Raw genomic sequence first — 15,897 nt, forward strand, 5'->3', positions numbered from 1 at the left:
TGTTTACGTTCAAAGTCCATGTGGATGCGCGAGTCACTTCCTGGCACTGTCCATAAACGAAATACATATAGAATCATCACAGCAGATCATGTTTCAGCAGTATTGGAATGTAGAGAGCTAATCTAAACTCGAAGCATAAGCTTTTAAGGGGTTTAAGGTATGAAAACTAATAAAACTTAAAGGCGATTTGAGGTGGAAGTGCACATGCCACGCCCCCGTGTGGACTGATACAACACACACGTGCGTTTGTTTATTAGCACGAAAGATCGCATCGCATCTCTCGTCTCCCGTAGATTTCAGTCTCTTCTGCGTCAGCTCGAACTGTCTTTCTCCGTCTTCATTTTGTCCCGTACACTGAGGGAACTATATTATGATAGATCAATGCGCTTAGACACAGGGAAACGTGGGGACGATCCGCATGCGGCTGCAGGTGAGCAATAGGTGCGTTTTATGATTAATACGTGGCAGAACTAATCGGCCGTCCACGCCATATGTTGAGGTTACTGGAGTTAGAAATAGTTTGAGATACTGTGGACAAAACAAATATGCTTAAAGTGAATCCAATGCAGTTTCTGTCTGTTGCGTTTTAACCAATCAAGTTTTTCAAATAAAATACAATGTGAGTTTGATATGAACGTTTCAGAATAAATCTACAAAGAGTTGATAATGATTATTTTTCTGACTTCTTGAGTGAAACAGTTAGAAGCCTGGAAAAGAAGGCTTAGAATTGCATTTTAATCATATAATCTTTATATGGTTTCAAATTAAGTTCAGGCTCAGGCCAAAGTCCAGGATATTTGATAGTCAGCTTTATGCATCATGGACCCATTGGTACGAAAGAGAGGTCAGAGTTAGAGCTATAAATGACCTAGATATTTATCAAACTGTTTGAAATAACTTAATTATACAAATTGTAAAAATGGAGAATAAAAGGGGGCCAAGAGTGGAACCTTGAGGTACTCCTTTTATAAATTATACATTTGTCAAACTGAGAACCATGAGTGACAACATATTGAGATCTATTGTGAAGATACGAGTTAAACCATAAAACTGATTTTTATCTGAACTTGTATAAAGTTTGTCAAGAAGCAAATAATGGTCCAGAAATATGGATCCAACAAATGGATTTTTGATCAAAAGGAGTAAATAAATCAGTTGTAAATTTTAGCAACGCAGTGGTGGAGAATCTAGACTAAAAACGAGACTAAAAAGGGGATAAAATCTTAAATTAATTTTGGTATTATACTGCTAATGAAAAGCACTTCAGATGTTTTTTAGAGACAAATTAAAGAGATCAGTGGAAACATTAAAACATGAGCTTCAGTTTTAAGAAATCTGACCTCTAGACCATCTGGACCTGCACTGCAGTTAGTTTATCTGTTAATACTTTCAAAAGCGTCAAAGTTCCCTTTCAACCGCAGCGTGACGCCCCTGCTTTAGCGGCCCAAGTATATAAAAGTAAATAAAAAGTATTAGCGTCGTGAGGCCAAACCTAATTATGAAACACAAAGATTATGGAGATTTATGGTTAAATTGTCTTTTTTTTTATGTACTTTTAGGGGAACGCGTTGGTCTCTTTTGCAACTACTGACAAACTTTAATCAAAATAGATCCCTACAAATCCCAGCACTCCTTTGGGCCCCCTGCTTTATTTACCTTCTTCATGCTCTCTTCCTCCTCATCGGCACATAAGGATCCCTGCTTTAGACCATTTTAAAAAGTTGTATCCTTCATGAAAAACAATCCTGAAAATGGGCTCAAATTCCCTTCAAAGCAAAGAATTATTATTATTTTTATAACCAAACCAGCCATTGTTTTTAGCTTTCTACGACTTCTTTTTGAAACCCATCTTTTGATCATATTATAAGTGGAATACATTTGACTGAATTAAATAGATTTTGATGACCACTCCTGGACGAATGAGGGATGACACTGATTACTTGTGATGCTGTTGATGCAGAGGTAATAGTAGTAGTGGTTCTAAAGCGACATGTGTTCATAATATCTCTGGGTTTCAGACTAACTAATAAACTATCATCGTACAATAACAAAATATTAAATTTTTGGGAAAATTCTCTGGAAATTCTCTATCTCTGCTCGCTGCTTAGACTTGATCCCTCGGCTGATGCTTCACACACAGCTAATGAAGCTAATGCCAAAATTAACTATAAAAGATGTTTATTTAATTATATTTATGTCACTAACCTGCTCTCCTCACCTTTAATGTCACTAGATACTTGGTGTTATAAAGTTAGCTAGCCTTTAGCTCTGATGCCAGTTTTTTGTATAGCAATTAAACTTATGCATTTTTTTTTTTTCAATACAATTCTTTTGAGGGCAAATGCTAGTAACAGATATAGAATAAAAATACAGGGTGTTGTCTCCAGAGCGCACCAAAAAGTGATCGACAGCATGAGCACCGAACGCTGCATGTTCTAAATTCTCTGCCTTTTGAATAATGCCCACAAAATGCTGAAACCCATAAATTGTAGTCTCAGCTGTCACAAAAAAGAGGAAGAATATAAACGTCAAATCACTTCATGCATACGTTTGGATTAAAAGCACGCTGAACGGAATGATTCACGCTGGATTTCATTTTGACTCCACTAGAACAAGCAGAAGAAAGACGACATCGGACTGAGAAGCTGCACTTTACAGAGTGACATCATTGCGGTTGAGTTCGTTCGCATGACGTCCGCACGATGACCTTCTGTCAGCTCTAATGTACGGAACACTCCCGGTACACTCACATGTTCTCGAGCTAAACGCCGGCATGGATTCCTCACTTTGGCTCGCGGCCGACATGAGGAGAATGTGCTAAACCCGGCCGCCCTGGTTTGATCTTTTGTTTTTCTCCCACTGACCCACATAGCGCCCATTAGGCCGCCACATGGCGTTTAGGGCGTTACCTCGGCCCCGGCTGAAATAGGGCATTTATATCAGAGTAATTGCTCTCTAGTGGATGTGGCCGCAGGTACGGAGCTTTTGAACCGGAGCGTTTAGCTGCGATTACAATCCTGGAAAATATAAAGACGCTGCTATAAAAAGGTAAACGTTGATTGCGCCGTTATCGCCCCCTGGTGTCGTTATTGTTTTCGTCGCGATCTTGTGACGTCCTGCGCCTTTAAGACTCATCACGTTCTGCACTCCTTTGTTTTGTCAAGCGCTAAAAATGCTTTATCAACTTGTAGCAGACACCTAATCCAAATAATGAATTAAAAAAAAGACCCCCAAACAACATTATCTGCCTGGTTTTAACATTTTAAAATCACTCTGGTCTGCTCTTCTCTTCAGGACAGCTTTAAACAATCTAAATTTAACGTACCGTATTTTCCGCACTATAAGGCGCACTGGAATATAAGGCGCATGTCAACGAATGGTCTATTATCATTGTCATTGAATGGTTTATTATCATTTTTCATATATAAGGCGCACTGGAATATAAGGCGCGCGTCAACGAATGGTCTATTATCATTTTTCATATATAAGGCGCACTGGAATATAAGGCGCATTAAGCGAAACAAAACGTGTACCACACAAAATTGCTCCGAGGTCAGTAAGTACAACCAGAATTAATCCATATATAAGTTGCACTGGAGTTTTTTGAGAAAATTAAAGGCTTTTAAGTGCGCCTTATAGAGCGGGAAATACGGTACGTCTTACTCTGTTCGCTGCTGGTAATTTGTTCCCACTAGAACCCCTGATTGCGCCTGATCTTTTCCTCCGCTTCCGAGTGTTTTCCTTTCCTCTCTGGTGTTCTCTCCAGCAGAGGCGCACTGTGGTCAGACAGTTTGGTGTAGTCCAACTGACAAGTCCCGGCAATCCCTCTGTAAACATTTGTGCGACCGCGGAGTCCTTATCTCGTGCTTGGACCAGACTCATCTCACAGCATCACAGAGGAAACAGACGGGTTGGGAGGGGAATCGCCTCCAGAGGGTGTCTTTATCGTGAATCGCTTAAAAAGGCAATTTCCCAATTCTACGGTGCAGGATTGTAACGTCGGGCAGCTGGTGTTAACAATGTGAGCACAAAGTGGGGCTTCTGAACACACACGGGCCCTTTTTGTACGGACATCCAGAACATATCCACCGTGAAGTGTTGCATTAACATAGTTTTACGTTAAACTTCGAAATGAACAAACTGACGACGTTGAATGATCTGTACACATTGCACAGTAGAAATTGTAATTGTTGTAAGAGCTGATGTTTGACACAAAATAATCCTGCTTAATGATCTATTTGGGTTTATATCATTAGCATTTCTGGTCAATAACGACATGCATATTACAATTACTGCTAAAATGCTGCTACATATACATTTACAGAGGCATAAATTACAAAATATGAGACGATATAATGATAATATAGTCAAATATTAATGCCCATACTATCATTGCAGATTTTTAGAGTTCTAGAATGGCTTGGATCAATATGAGGACCACAGTGAGATTCATAAAGAACCGACTATTATTATATGTTCTTATATCTAATAAGAACATGACACACAGTTGTTTATTCATCGGGTAATTTGGGCAAATAAACTTCAACATTTTATTTAATGTAAACATTTTTGGGATTCTACTCATCTGGTCTGAGCAGGACAGACTATAAACTATTAATCCAACTTTTGAATGTGTTGCTAAGGTCTTACTCATTGTTTCTGGACACTTTTAGAACCAGAGTAGACATCAGCTCATATTGGAGCTCTGCACATGCTCTGAGGACCACACGGCCTCAAACCCATGGATCTGAGCTCAAACCACGCTGAAGAAACCCGTGGGAATCAGGGACGTTTGCAGGTTCTGCCCAAACTGAGCACGTGCAGAGGAGACGAAGCAACAGCAGCGCCAAGTTTCAACAAACCGACTTAAAAACGATCTTTTAGAGACAAGTCTCGGTTCATGTTTCCAATGATTAGACGTTAGTCAGAATCATTTAAAAACATAAAACGCTAATTTGTGCAGTGAATTGTTCGATGAAATCTGCCTATTTATCCATCCAGCACTTTAAGGCATGAGAGGTTAGCTCAGGATACGCTTTCACTTTTCCACTTAATAATGGTCTGCGTCCCCATCCATAAAAGTCACCGCACGCCACTGGTTTCTGGTCCTGCCTTTTCTTTCATTGCTTTAGACGTTGGATGTCATTTACACTGTACGTCATCCAGTTTTCTTACGAGGACAATATCCGATCTACTACTACTGCCCAGACTTTTAGATAAGAGACCCGTCTATTTTGGACGGGGTATTTTAAAATGTGGACGGGGTATTTTACAATGTGGACGGGCATTTTTGAGTGCAGGGATGGCCATTTTATTCATAAATCTTAGAAAAAAAGGGAATATTATATTAAATCGGGCCGAGAAGCATTTGACAATAGTCCGCCATGACAGTTTACTGTTTACAAGTGAAAATGTGCATGCTGCGCGCCTATTGGTCGACAGAATTTGTGTGCTTGGCTCTGATTGGCTGCTGAGCCGTGGTCCGGAGAATGCCGAAGCTACTCGTTTTTTCGCCTAGTACCCCCGTACCCCCGGACAAAATTATTCGGACGGAGTGTTTTCAAACCCTATCTAAAAGCCTGCTACTACTACATTTGAATCAATCCTAAAATGTGTTTAAATACCCTCTTGTGACATCGAAAATGGTATATACATTTTGAATTGACAAAAAAACAACGGTCCAATTACTTCTCCACACATTGAGCCCTGTCTTTACATATCTTGGACCATTCTTAATCAAAACTGCCTTCTGGCTATAGGTCTCGCAGTGGCGCGCCTCAGCTTCCTCGCTCACTTCCCTCGCTCACTTCCCTCCTCTCCTTCCTCCATCCCCCTCTCCCCAGCCGGGCTTTGAAGGAAGTTGAGTTTATAGCAGGTCTTGGAGGGTTGCCGCGCTCTTCGCTGGCCTTTATTAAGTACAGCGGGGCTCTCTGGGCGCACTCCAGAGCAGCAGAAGGCCCCGGCTCTTCCGCCCCTCGGCCCCGGCGCTCTCTTTCTCTCCCTATAGCTATGCACCTGTCTCCTTTCTTAGTCCCTGTCAGCGCCGGTCTGATTCCTCGCCTTAAATCGCTGCCCTCCCTCGGGGTTCCCTGGGAATCTTGCTCTGTAGTCGGCGCGTCCCCGTAGCCGCAGATCCGAGCGGCTCCCCCGTGCGCAGGATGAGTCAACAACCGCGGTTTATTCCAGGGACGGAGAGCACGCCGGCGCCTCCATATGCTGCTGCAGCGTAGTGCGCGTGCTGGGGGAAATGTGTTCAGGGATAAAAGGAAGTTGTAGAGTAAATTCAACCGGGGAAAGATAGTATTTTCCCTCTGAAGCGATTCACATAAATGCCCTCTCTCTGCCCTTCATTACCGCGTCAGCTGTAAAAATGCGATGTTGGCCGGTAGAACCATTAAAAACGTCATCATTGTACAATTCTGCGTCTTTTATTCATGCAACATATGTGTAAAAGTGTTTCTCAGACTGTGGTGTGTACTCTAGCTCCTCCTGGTGGTACGTGAGGACCTGCAGTTGTAATAAATGCTTCCTTTAGAGTCAGTTTTATCCACTTTTTGGACTTAGCGTCTTGGCTACGTGGTTCAGCCCTAGTTTAGACCTGGAATAGTCCCGTTATGGGCTTGGTTTAGATCTGGTGGTACTCGGAAAGCCAAATATTTTCTTTGGTGACACTTGCTGTGAAAAGTCTGAGAACCACTGCCCTGTTTTGGGTGGCGCGCTAATACATGGAAGTCACGGAGGTCTCAAACGCTCAAAGTGAAGCCAAGGTCGCCATGACAATCACCTGATTCAAGCCCGGTCCACACAGCAGCATTTTAGAGTCTTCAATCAACCAGAGACAAAAAGTGCAGACCACAAACACATCGTATAAGTATTTAAATCGTATTATCCCTCTGTAGCGTAAAGTACAGAGCCAAACGTTGTGAGCTAACAGAGCTATAGCGCACCTAGCATCAGCGGTTTCCTGTCCAGAGTAAAGCGACTCTCACTTTCAGACAACAAAGTGTTCAAAACGATCAGAGCGTTGCACTTCTCGTTTAGATGCGAGACAAACACAGGAAGTGTAGTGTGTTGTGTTTACTGTGGCTGAAGAAGTTGCAGCTTCACTAATCACTTTACGCAGGAACAACTCTCGTTTTCTCGCTTTTATCTTTCAGAGAATGTTTCAAACTGGATTAAGGGAGATGTTTTTTGCACTGGTTGTCATGAATCGGTGGTGAAACGGACTAGAATGCTACAGTTTAACGTTGTAGCTTTAACTATGGGGCGAGTATTAAAGTAACTACGGACACCACACGCACGAGAAGAGGATCATGTTAAAAAATCGTTAATAACAGTCAGGTCATGCCTCCCCCCGGGGTCAAGTCGGGCCCTAAAGCCGACAAACGATCCTGGACAAATGTAGTCTAATCGCAAACGGCTTTTCAGCCCGTTTTGCTGTTTACCGCGAAACATTAAGCTCATAAACCTCAAGTCTACATCTTTTTCTGCGCTCCTGGATCCATCCCAGCAGCTCCTGTAACATAACGTAAAAGCCGTCCACCGCGTCGAACCCGCCACGAGTGGGCGTTAGCGGCTGAAACGCTCCCAAACAGTCACGAAATATCAAACTGCATGTGAAAGACGCCTTGTCAAAACCTCGCACCGATTTGATAAGCGCACCGAGTCACACATGCTCGCAGTCAAATTCCATTAGTTGGTGGGTGTCAAACTTTTCGCGTCGGCTGCCATTTGCCAAGGCGTCCAGCACTAACATACCACTTTCAAAGAGTTGGTGACTTAAAAACAAAAAAAAAAAAAAAGACTAGCGCGCCAATGCATATTTCCACTGATTGGCACCGCCGCTGTGCCAGTTCAAAGAGACTGAAGTCTGGCCAGCACGCTTCTCTCTTCAAATAACTCGTCACCTGTTTCTCGCCGCCTAAACGCCGCTCGTCCGCCGGGTTTACGGGTTAATAACAGAGGTTTGTGGGTGTGGTTCGCCAGGGACAATGACGCAAATGTCCTCGCAGCGTCTTCGTTTTGAGACGACTGAACATGTGAGTGACAGCGCGGTGTGTGGGAAGAGGCGCGTTGACAACTTCCCGCAGTAGCAGTGGATCAGGAGCCGCGCAGTTTGGCCCCAGACCAGTCCCCGTCGTTTAAAGGAGACGTATCGGGCTTTTGTCCAGGCACTTTGCATTGACATAAGTAGATTGTCGTTCATCGTCGCAGTATTGATCTCAAACGGCTTCCATTGACTTCCTGTTCAAAACTGCAGAACGGATAAGCTCCGCCTCTTCATCGCGACAGTTCAGCGTAGCAAGCAGCAGATTGTCATTTATGTGTTTTATTTTTGAAAAGTGGCTACGTGACGTTTTAGAACTCGGCTTGTATCACCCACGAGTCATTTACAGATGATCGCAACTGAGTATAAGGATGTGGGTGGGAGAAGGGGGTAGGTGAAAACAGGAATTGTTCAGCAAGACGAAACAGGATTCCTCAAAGGAGCAGAAATGAATCCAAACTTAAGATAATGGTGAAGGTTCAAGGTTAATAAAGCATAATACGTCCCCTGAGCTGAGACGGGTCAGAATTAGCTGTTTTACTGTCAGATTGACCTGCTCTAGTTACATGGGCCTATGCACGTGAAACAAAAACTGGCACAATGCTCAACATCTTCTCTGTCAGCATAAAAAAAACAATAGTGAAGTTGTTGTTTTTTAAAATGGCTTCAGAAAGATTTAATCCCAAAAACGAGATTGTTGTTTTAAGGGATTTAAAGTGGAACCAAACACTAAATCGACTGTTTTATTACTATGATTACTATGATTACTATGGAGACTAGTCCAGGAAGTAGAGCTGACACATCTGACTGTATAAAGATGCAACTAAACAAAAGTGTGCTCATATATTTGTCCAAGGGAAATTTCCCTCTGGAACAAAGTACATTTTGAATTCTGATTAGATTACATCACATTAGATTAGATTAGATTAGAAAGGTAAATAAAGCCACTGAGCACATTGTTGCGCTTGCTAGCTCACTTGTCTCAAAGCTAATGCTAACTTTTATCAAACATAAAACGTAAAAATAAACAAATAATAAAAAATGAATGTAAAGACTACCTGATTGTTGTAAAGACTACTTAACTTATTCCTTATTCATATTAGTATTAGCATTGGCATTGGGACACTAACAAACAGAAATGTCCGTTTCTCTAGCTTAATCAGTATTTGTTTCTAGCAACAAAAAAAACATAAGGAAGTGGACAGAATGTATGTCCAACCAGACCGTAAAGTTTGGAACGATTATTTTGAAAAATCTTTAATATAACTGATATTAAGTCAAATTAACCTCGCCTGTCATGCATTTGTCAAGTTAAATATGTGATAATTATGCATTAGACACAAGAGAGTCCCCTCTCCCGACCCATGTCCCCTGTCCCAACCCCACCCCTGTCTCCTGTCCCAACCCCACCCCTGTCCCGACCCCACCCCTGTCCCGACCCCACCCCTGTCCCGACCCCACCCCTGTCCCCTGTCCCGACCCCTGTCCCGACCCCACCCCTGTCCCGACCCCACCCCACCCATGTCCCCTGTCCCGACCCCACCCATGTCCCCTCTCCCGACCCCACCCATGTCCCCTGTCCCTACCCCACCCCTGTCCCGACCCCATCCATGTCCCCTGTCCCGACCCCACCCATGTCCCCTGTCCCGACCCCACCCATGTCCCCTGTCCCGACCCCACCCATGTCCCCTCTCCCGACCCCACCCATGTCCCCTGTCCCTACCACACCCCTGTCCCGACCCCATCCATGTCCCCTGTCCCGACCCCACCCCTGTCCCCTGTCCCGACCCCATCCATGTCCCCTGTCCCGACCCCACCCCTGTCCCGACCCCATCCATGTCCCCTGTCCCGACCCCACCGCTATCCCCTGTCCCGACCCCACCGCTGTCCCCTGTCCCGACCCCACCCCTGTCCCGACCCCACCCCTGTCCCCTGTCCCGACCCCACCCCTGTCCCCGACCCCACCCCTGTCCCCTGTCCCGATCCAAGTGGAAACTCATGGAGAGTCAACAAGTGGGTGTTTATCACTGGCAGGGGGGGTTTCCGCTCTTGATCTGCATGTTAACGGATTACCCAGAATGAGCCGCGAGAGGCTTAAAGAAAAAGGAAAAAGGAAGAAGAAAAATAGAAAGGAATAAGGAAGGAGCGGCCGCACTTGCCAGGAAAGTGCGCACTCCCAAGCCAAACTGCTCGGAGTGTGCGAGCGGGAGGAAAGCGAGCGAGATGCAGGGCTTTTCAGCGGCTGCCATCGCCGCTCAGGTGCTCAATGGACGAGGACGAGGACGCCTTATCTGCCGCGCGGCCGTGTTCGAGCTGTCGTAACGTGGGAGTGACTGTGCCGCGTGCGGACAAAAGATACACTCCCCGCGGGTGACAGGAGGCGAACGCCCGGTGTATGGGTTGTAAATATAGAAATGATTATTATTTGATTTGTGAATATGTGTGAATTGTGCTGTTAATTTGGGAAATAGTCGTTCATGTCAAACTGAACTGATGAAGCACTGGAAACTGTTAGGGTTAGTCATTTCTGTCAGTTTAAGTTTTCTGTTTGAATAAAAGCACAGTCTGCAGTCAGATAATATGAAATATGAGGGTTTTATTTATTAGCACTTCATTTAATAATGTAACAATATTATAAGATATGAGCAGATTCATTATTTTAATCTCTCACTATCTAAAAATAATCTTACTTTTGTTCAATCAAATGTGTTTATTTCATTTGATAAAGGGACAATGCATATTAAAAAGAGAAACAAAATGCACACACACAAAATTGAAATGTATATAATCTCCATCCTTGCAGTGTATTAGTAAATATTTGAGTCTGTTATAAGCACGGTTATCAGAAATATAAAAAAATAATAGAATTGAGCAAGAATCAAACAAAGCAAATCAAAGGAAACTATATACTTTCAGAATGATCTTAAGCTTGATCAGCAGGAGCATAAGAACACATGGAAACATAAAGAAAATACTATTACTTTGTGTTGAAACTGTTGAAAAGTCCTGAGCTCATTGCTTCGTGTCCAAATCGAGACAACACAACTCTTTTCCCCTCAAAGATGTCAGTTTTACAGGTGCAATACGCGGTTCACTGTCACTTTTCTGGTGCAGAGTTCGCCATAATTACACCTCCTACTGTGAGTGGCCCGCCTCTCCACAGATCTGACCTGTAACTTGGTCTTGAGGCGTCACTAGCTTGTTTCCAGTGTAAGGGCGTCAAGATAATTTGGCTAATCGATCGTGATTATTCAGGTCACATTATAAGAAGATATAAGAAGCAAAATAATAATGATTGTGACGGGTTTAGAAGCGAAATTAAGTGGATATTCAAACTAAATGTAAATAGCATTTTTGATCTGGCTGTTTTATGTCATATTTAACTTTATTGTGTCTTCCAGAAAGTTACGAACTTGAGGAAAAGTAACGTTAGAAAATGAAAAATGTCACTGTTTGGATAACCGTGAATAATCATCAAATCGTGATGTTTTTCATGATGACACTGAAAACACGTGCTCCAGTGTGACGTACACGTTTAACACCGTACTGCGGAGCATCTCCACGGCGACGCTGAGATGACAGCCGCCTCCACCAGAGAAGCTACACTACAGAAAGTTTGTTAACGTCGGCGCATCTTTTAACCCCGCGGTCATAAGTCGATGAAATATTCAGCTCACGCCCGGGCCTCACGCAGCCACTTTAAACCCACTCGAATTTACCTCCAAAATCACCATCAAATTTCAGGATTAATGACTTCATAAAAGCTTCGATTACGGCGTCGACGCTTGAAGGCAGGTTTCAGCGATGAGACTGTGTTGTTCAGTAAACAGCAGTGTGTGCGTGTGTGCGTGCGCGTGCGCGTGCGTGTGCGCGTGCGATTGTTTTTGTTGCTGTGCGTGCGTGTGTGCGCATGTGTGTGTGCGCGTTTGTTTTTGTTGCTGTGCGTGCGTGCGCGTTTGTTTTTGTTGCTGTGCGTGTGCGTGTTTGTGTTTGTTTTTGTTGCTGTGCGTGTGCGTGTTTGTTTTTGTTGCTGTGTGCGTGTTTGTGTTTGTTGCTGTGTGCGTGTTTGTTGTTGCTGTGTGCGTGTTTGTGTTTGTTGTTGTTGCTGTGCGTGTTTGTTGCTGTGTGCGTGTGCGTGTTTGTGTTTGTTGCTGTGTGCGTGTGCATTTGTGTGTGCGTTTGTGTTTGTTGCTGTGCGTGTTTGTGTTTGTTGCTGTGTGCGTGTTTGTGTTTGTTGCTGTGTGCGTTTGCGTGTGTGTTTGTGTTTGTTGCTGTGCGTGTTTGTGTTTGTTGCTGTGTGCGTGTTTGTGTTTGTTGCTGTGTGCGTTTGCGTTTGCGTGTGCGTTTGTGTTTGTTGCTGTGCGTGTTTGTGTTTGTTGCTGTGTGCGTGTTTCTGTTTGTTGCTGTGTGCGTGTGCGTTTGCGTGTGCGTTTGTGTTTGTTGCTGTGCGTGTTTGTGTTTGTTTTTGTTGCTGTGCGTGTTTGTGTTTGTTGCTGTGTGCGTGTGCGTGTTTGTTGCTGTGTGCATGTGCGTGTTTGTGTTTGTTGCTGTGTGCGTGTGCGTGTTTGTGTTTGTTGCTGTGTGCGTGTGCGTGTTTGTGTTTGTTGCTGTGTGCGTTTGCGTGTGCGTTTGTGTTTGTTGCTGTGCGTGTTTGTGTTTGTTGCTGTGTGCGTGTGCGTGTTTCTGTTTGTTGCTGTGTGCGTGTGCGTTTGCGTGTGCGTTTGCGTTTGTGTTTGTTGCTGTGCGTGTTTGTGTTTGTTTTTGTTGCTGTGCGTGTTTGTGTTTGTTTTTGTTGCTGTGCGTGTGCGTGTTTGTTTTTGCGTGTGCGTTTGCGTGTGCGTTTGCGTTTGTTGCTGTGTGTGTGCGTGTTTGTGTTTGTTTTTGCGTGTGCGTTTGCGTGTGCGTGTGCGTTTGTTTGTTGCTGTGTGTGTGTAGGAGATGCACTGCCACACGCCTCTTACCTGTGCTGAGCAGCAGTAGCACCTTCATGGAGAGGAACTCATCGAACGTGAGCTGCAGCCGCACGAACTCCTGGCTCACCTGCCTCATGCCCAAGCACAGGTCGTACATGGCCGACTGCTGCATGCGCTCCCTGACGACGACAACAACAACAACAACAACAACATGTCAGACCGACACTCGCTTTTAATTCGACACGTTCCATTCCCTGACGAGCCAGATTAGATTTGTATTGAGCCCGTAATGAAAGGTGATGCGATGTGTGAAGGAGGAAGGACTATTGAGTTTGATGGAATAAACATGGATTGTGATGATGTAAAACAAGATTCTACAGTGGAAAAGTAACAGGTGCTAAAGCTGTCAAAAGAATATGAACCCAAATAGTGCTCAAACTAGTGTTGACGGAAATAAAATAGCATAAATAGGACACAATTTGGCTTTTGGTCTTCTTGATTTGAATCAGAACTAGAATAAAGCATATATTTGTAGTAAATAGTAATAGTACAGTAAAGTCTATCATGATGGTGTCGTGATTGGTATCATGCCTTTTCCTTAGCAGAGAATCAAAAATTTTATAAAATAAGACAATTTTAAAAAATTGCATTGTGTGTGACACGTATGGTGATGTAGGTAATGCCGTTCCTGAATGTCTTTCCCTGCTCCCTCGCACGAGTAAAAATTGCTGTCCAATAAAAAAAAAAATGTTACAAAAATCTCAAGAGCGATGTATGTAAAGGAGTTGGAATCCTCCCTAAGTCATCCAGGAGTTTTCCACATGAGAAAAGGCCTCAGATATAGTCTTCTGTTGTCTTTTTGCTCTTTGATTAGCGTTTGATTGACTCGAGGACAAATTTAAATGTTAATAATAATAGCTTGCATCAATATTATATTATTAGCATTAAAAGCTTATGTATTGGATGACAAATTAGCATTGCAGCATTTTAAGCTATCGTAGTACTCAATGGGTGACAAAGAGACGCCATTAGCAGTCTCATGTGGTTTACTCATCTTTTCTGATCCACTCACTGAATGAATAAGAAAAAAAATAAGAAAAAAATATTAGAAAAATAAAATGATAATAAGAAAAATAAATAAGAAAAAATAATTGAAAAAATAAATGTATCAAATAAATTTATAAATACATTTAATAAATGAATAAGAAATAAAAGCTAAACCTGCTCTTCTCTGTTTTCCATCCCTCAATCTGAATGCTACGCCTATGTTCCTGTAACACTGGCTCAATCCACTGCTGCTTTTGCTGCTGCTGCTGCTGCTGCTGGTGGTGGTGCTGGTGCTGGTGCTGGTGCTGGTGCTGGTGCTGGTGCTGGTGCTGGTGGTGCTGGTGCTGGTGGTGGTGGTGGTGGAGGAGGAAGAAGTGGAGGGACTATATTTTCTCAAAGTGCAGAGGAGGATGCTGCTCGTCTGAGGCTGAGAGCAGAATACCAACTCCCTCCAGATTGCAGAGCGGTAGCAGCATATCACGGTGCTACTGCACGAATGCACCACTTCCACGCCAACCTCAAACTACCCCAACTACGAGCGAAGAACTAGTCCCTCAAAAAAAATAAAAAAAAAGCTGCAGTTCTCGTTATTCGGACTGAAAGTGTATTATTCAGGCTGACCAAATGCACAGTATCTCCTCTGGCACTTTGTACTCATTCCTTTTGTGAATTCTAAAACAAGTGAAGAGAATATTGTATCTCGTGCCTTATGTAAAGTTAAGACATTGCAATATCCATACAACGTTTTTTTGAGTACTTAAAGGTGCAGTGTCATTTTCCATCGGCTAAAACTGCAGACAATCTCAAGCACGTGCGAGTTTCCCCAAACGAGCACAACAACAGGAAGTCAAAAATATGCTCCGCAGATGTGCCCCGGCTCACTACGGCCGCCGTTTCCCACCGACATAAATGACTCTGACATTTACATTCGCCGTCGTTAAAGGCGAGCGGCGCGCAATGACGTGGGAGAGGTCGCGGCGTTGCACCCGAGCGTGCCGTGCGGACGCACACGCCGCAGCTACGTAAATGTTTCTGTCCGTGAAATGTAATGTCATGGCCCGCAATTACAGCCACAAGATGGTTTTGTTGTTGTTGCTGAGAGGTAATAGTGCGTTGCCTGTAGACACAATGGCAGCGGATCCTTCCAGTGTTTGCAAACTGAACATCTTCAATCTAAAGGTCGGTATTGTACCATAATGCATTTTCCATGGGAGAGTTTGTTTGCAATGTTTGGTGGCTAGCGCAATGAAAAACTCAGAGCGCGGATGTGTTTAGCTTAGTTTGCTGACGTGTCAAGTTAGCATAGCTGCTAACAACAGCGCGGTAAATGTTTCTTCACTCTAACGTTACGCTGGATGCACCAAAAAACGGTTTGATCATGACATTTCAGTGCCAGGCAGAGCGCAAAACTATTCTAGACCTGTCACCCCTAGAACAACACACGCAATCAAAAAGTCAGAGCCTCAGAGCGCGTATGTGTTTAGCTTCGTTTACGGTCGCGTCGAGTTAGCATAGACGCTAACGACAGCGCGACAAATGTTTCTTAAATCTCACGTTCCGCTGGACAATAATGCACCAAAAAACGGTTCAACCCCAACGTATCTCAGGTGTAAAGCTCCAACGATAGAAGCGAGTGATGGATACCTGGGGAATTCACTGCACTTTTAGCAGCGACAAAAAAAACGACGCTTTTTTTCTTTGCATTTTCGCTTTTTGATTTTAGGAAAAGTATTTTTGATACACTTGTGTTAAGATAAGATAAGATAACCTATATTTTGGGGAAATTAGGCACATAAGTATAATAATAATAAAACATAACTTAAAAAATAAAATAAAACGCTTATACTCTCAATAAAAATAAAGGTTTACTAAAATGATGTTTGACTATGC

At 43.5% G+C, this 15,897-nt stretch overlaps 1 protein-coding gene across 1 annotated transcript in view; it reads right to left on the reverse strand.

The window, feature by feature from the left end:
* The window catches only part of nr3c2 (nuclear receptor subfamily 3, group C, member 2), a 140,501-nt gene that overhangs the window by 7,393 nt on the left and 117,211 nt on the right, over positions 1 to 15,897 (reverse strand). Inside the window, exon 7 of the mRNA XM_072462326.1 lies at positions 13,009 to 13,139. Coding sequence (XP_072318427.1) covers positions 13,009 to 13,139 — 131 coding nt within the window. The remainder of the gene's footprint in view (positions 1 to 13,008; positions 13,140 to 15,897) is intronic.

The sequence above is a fragment of the Eucyclogobius newberryi genome, unplaced genomic scaffold (assembly GCF_026437365.1).
Source record: "Eucyclogobius newberryi isolate DKJ021-1_F unplaced genomic scaffold, fEucNew1.0.hap1 SCAF_4, whole genome shotgun sequence".
NCBI lineage: Eukaryota > Metazoa > Chordata > Actinopteri > Gobiiformes > Gobiidae > Eucyclogobius > Eucyclogobius newberryi.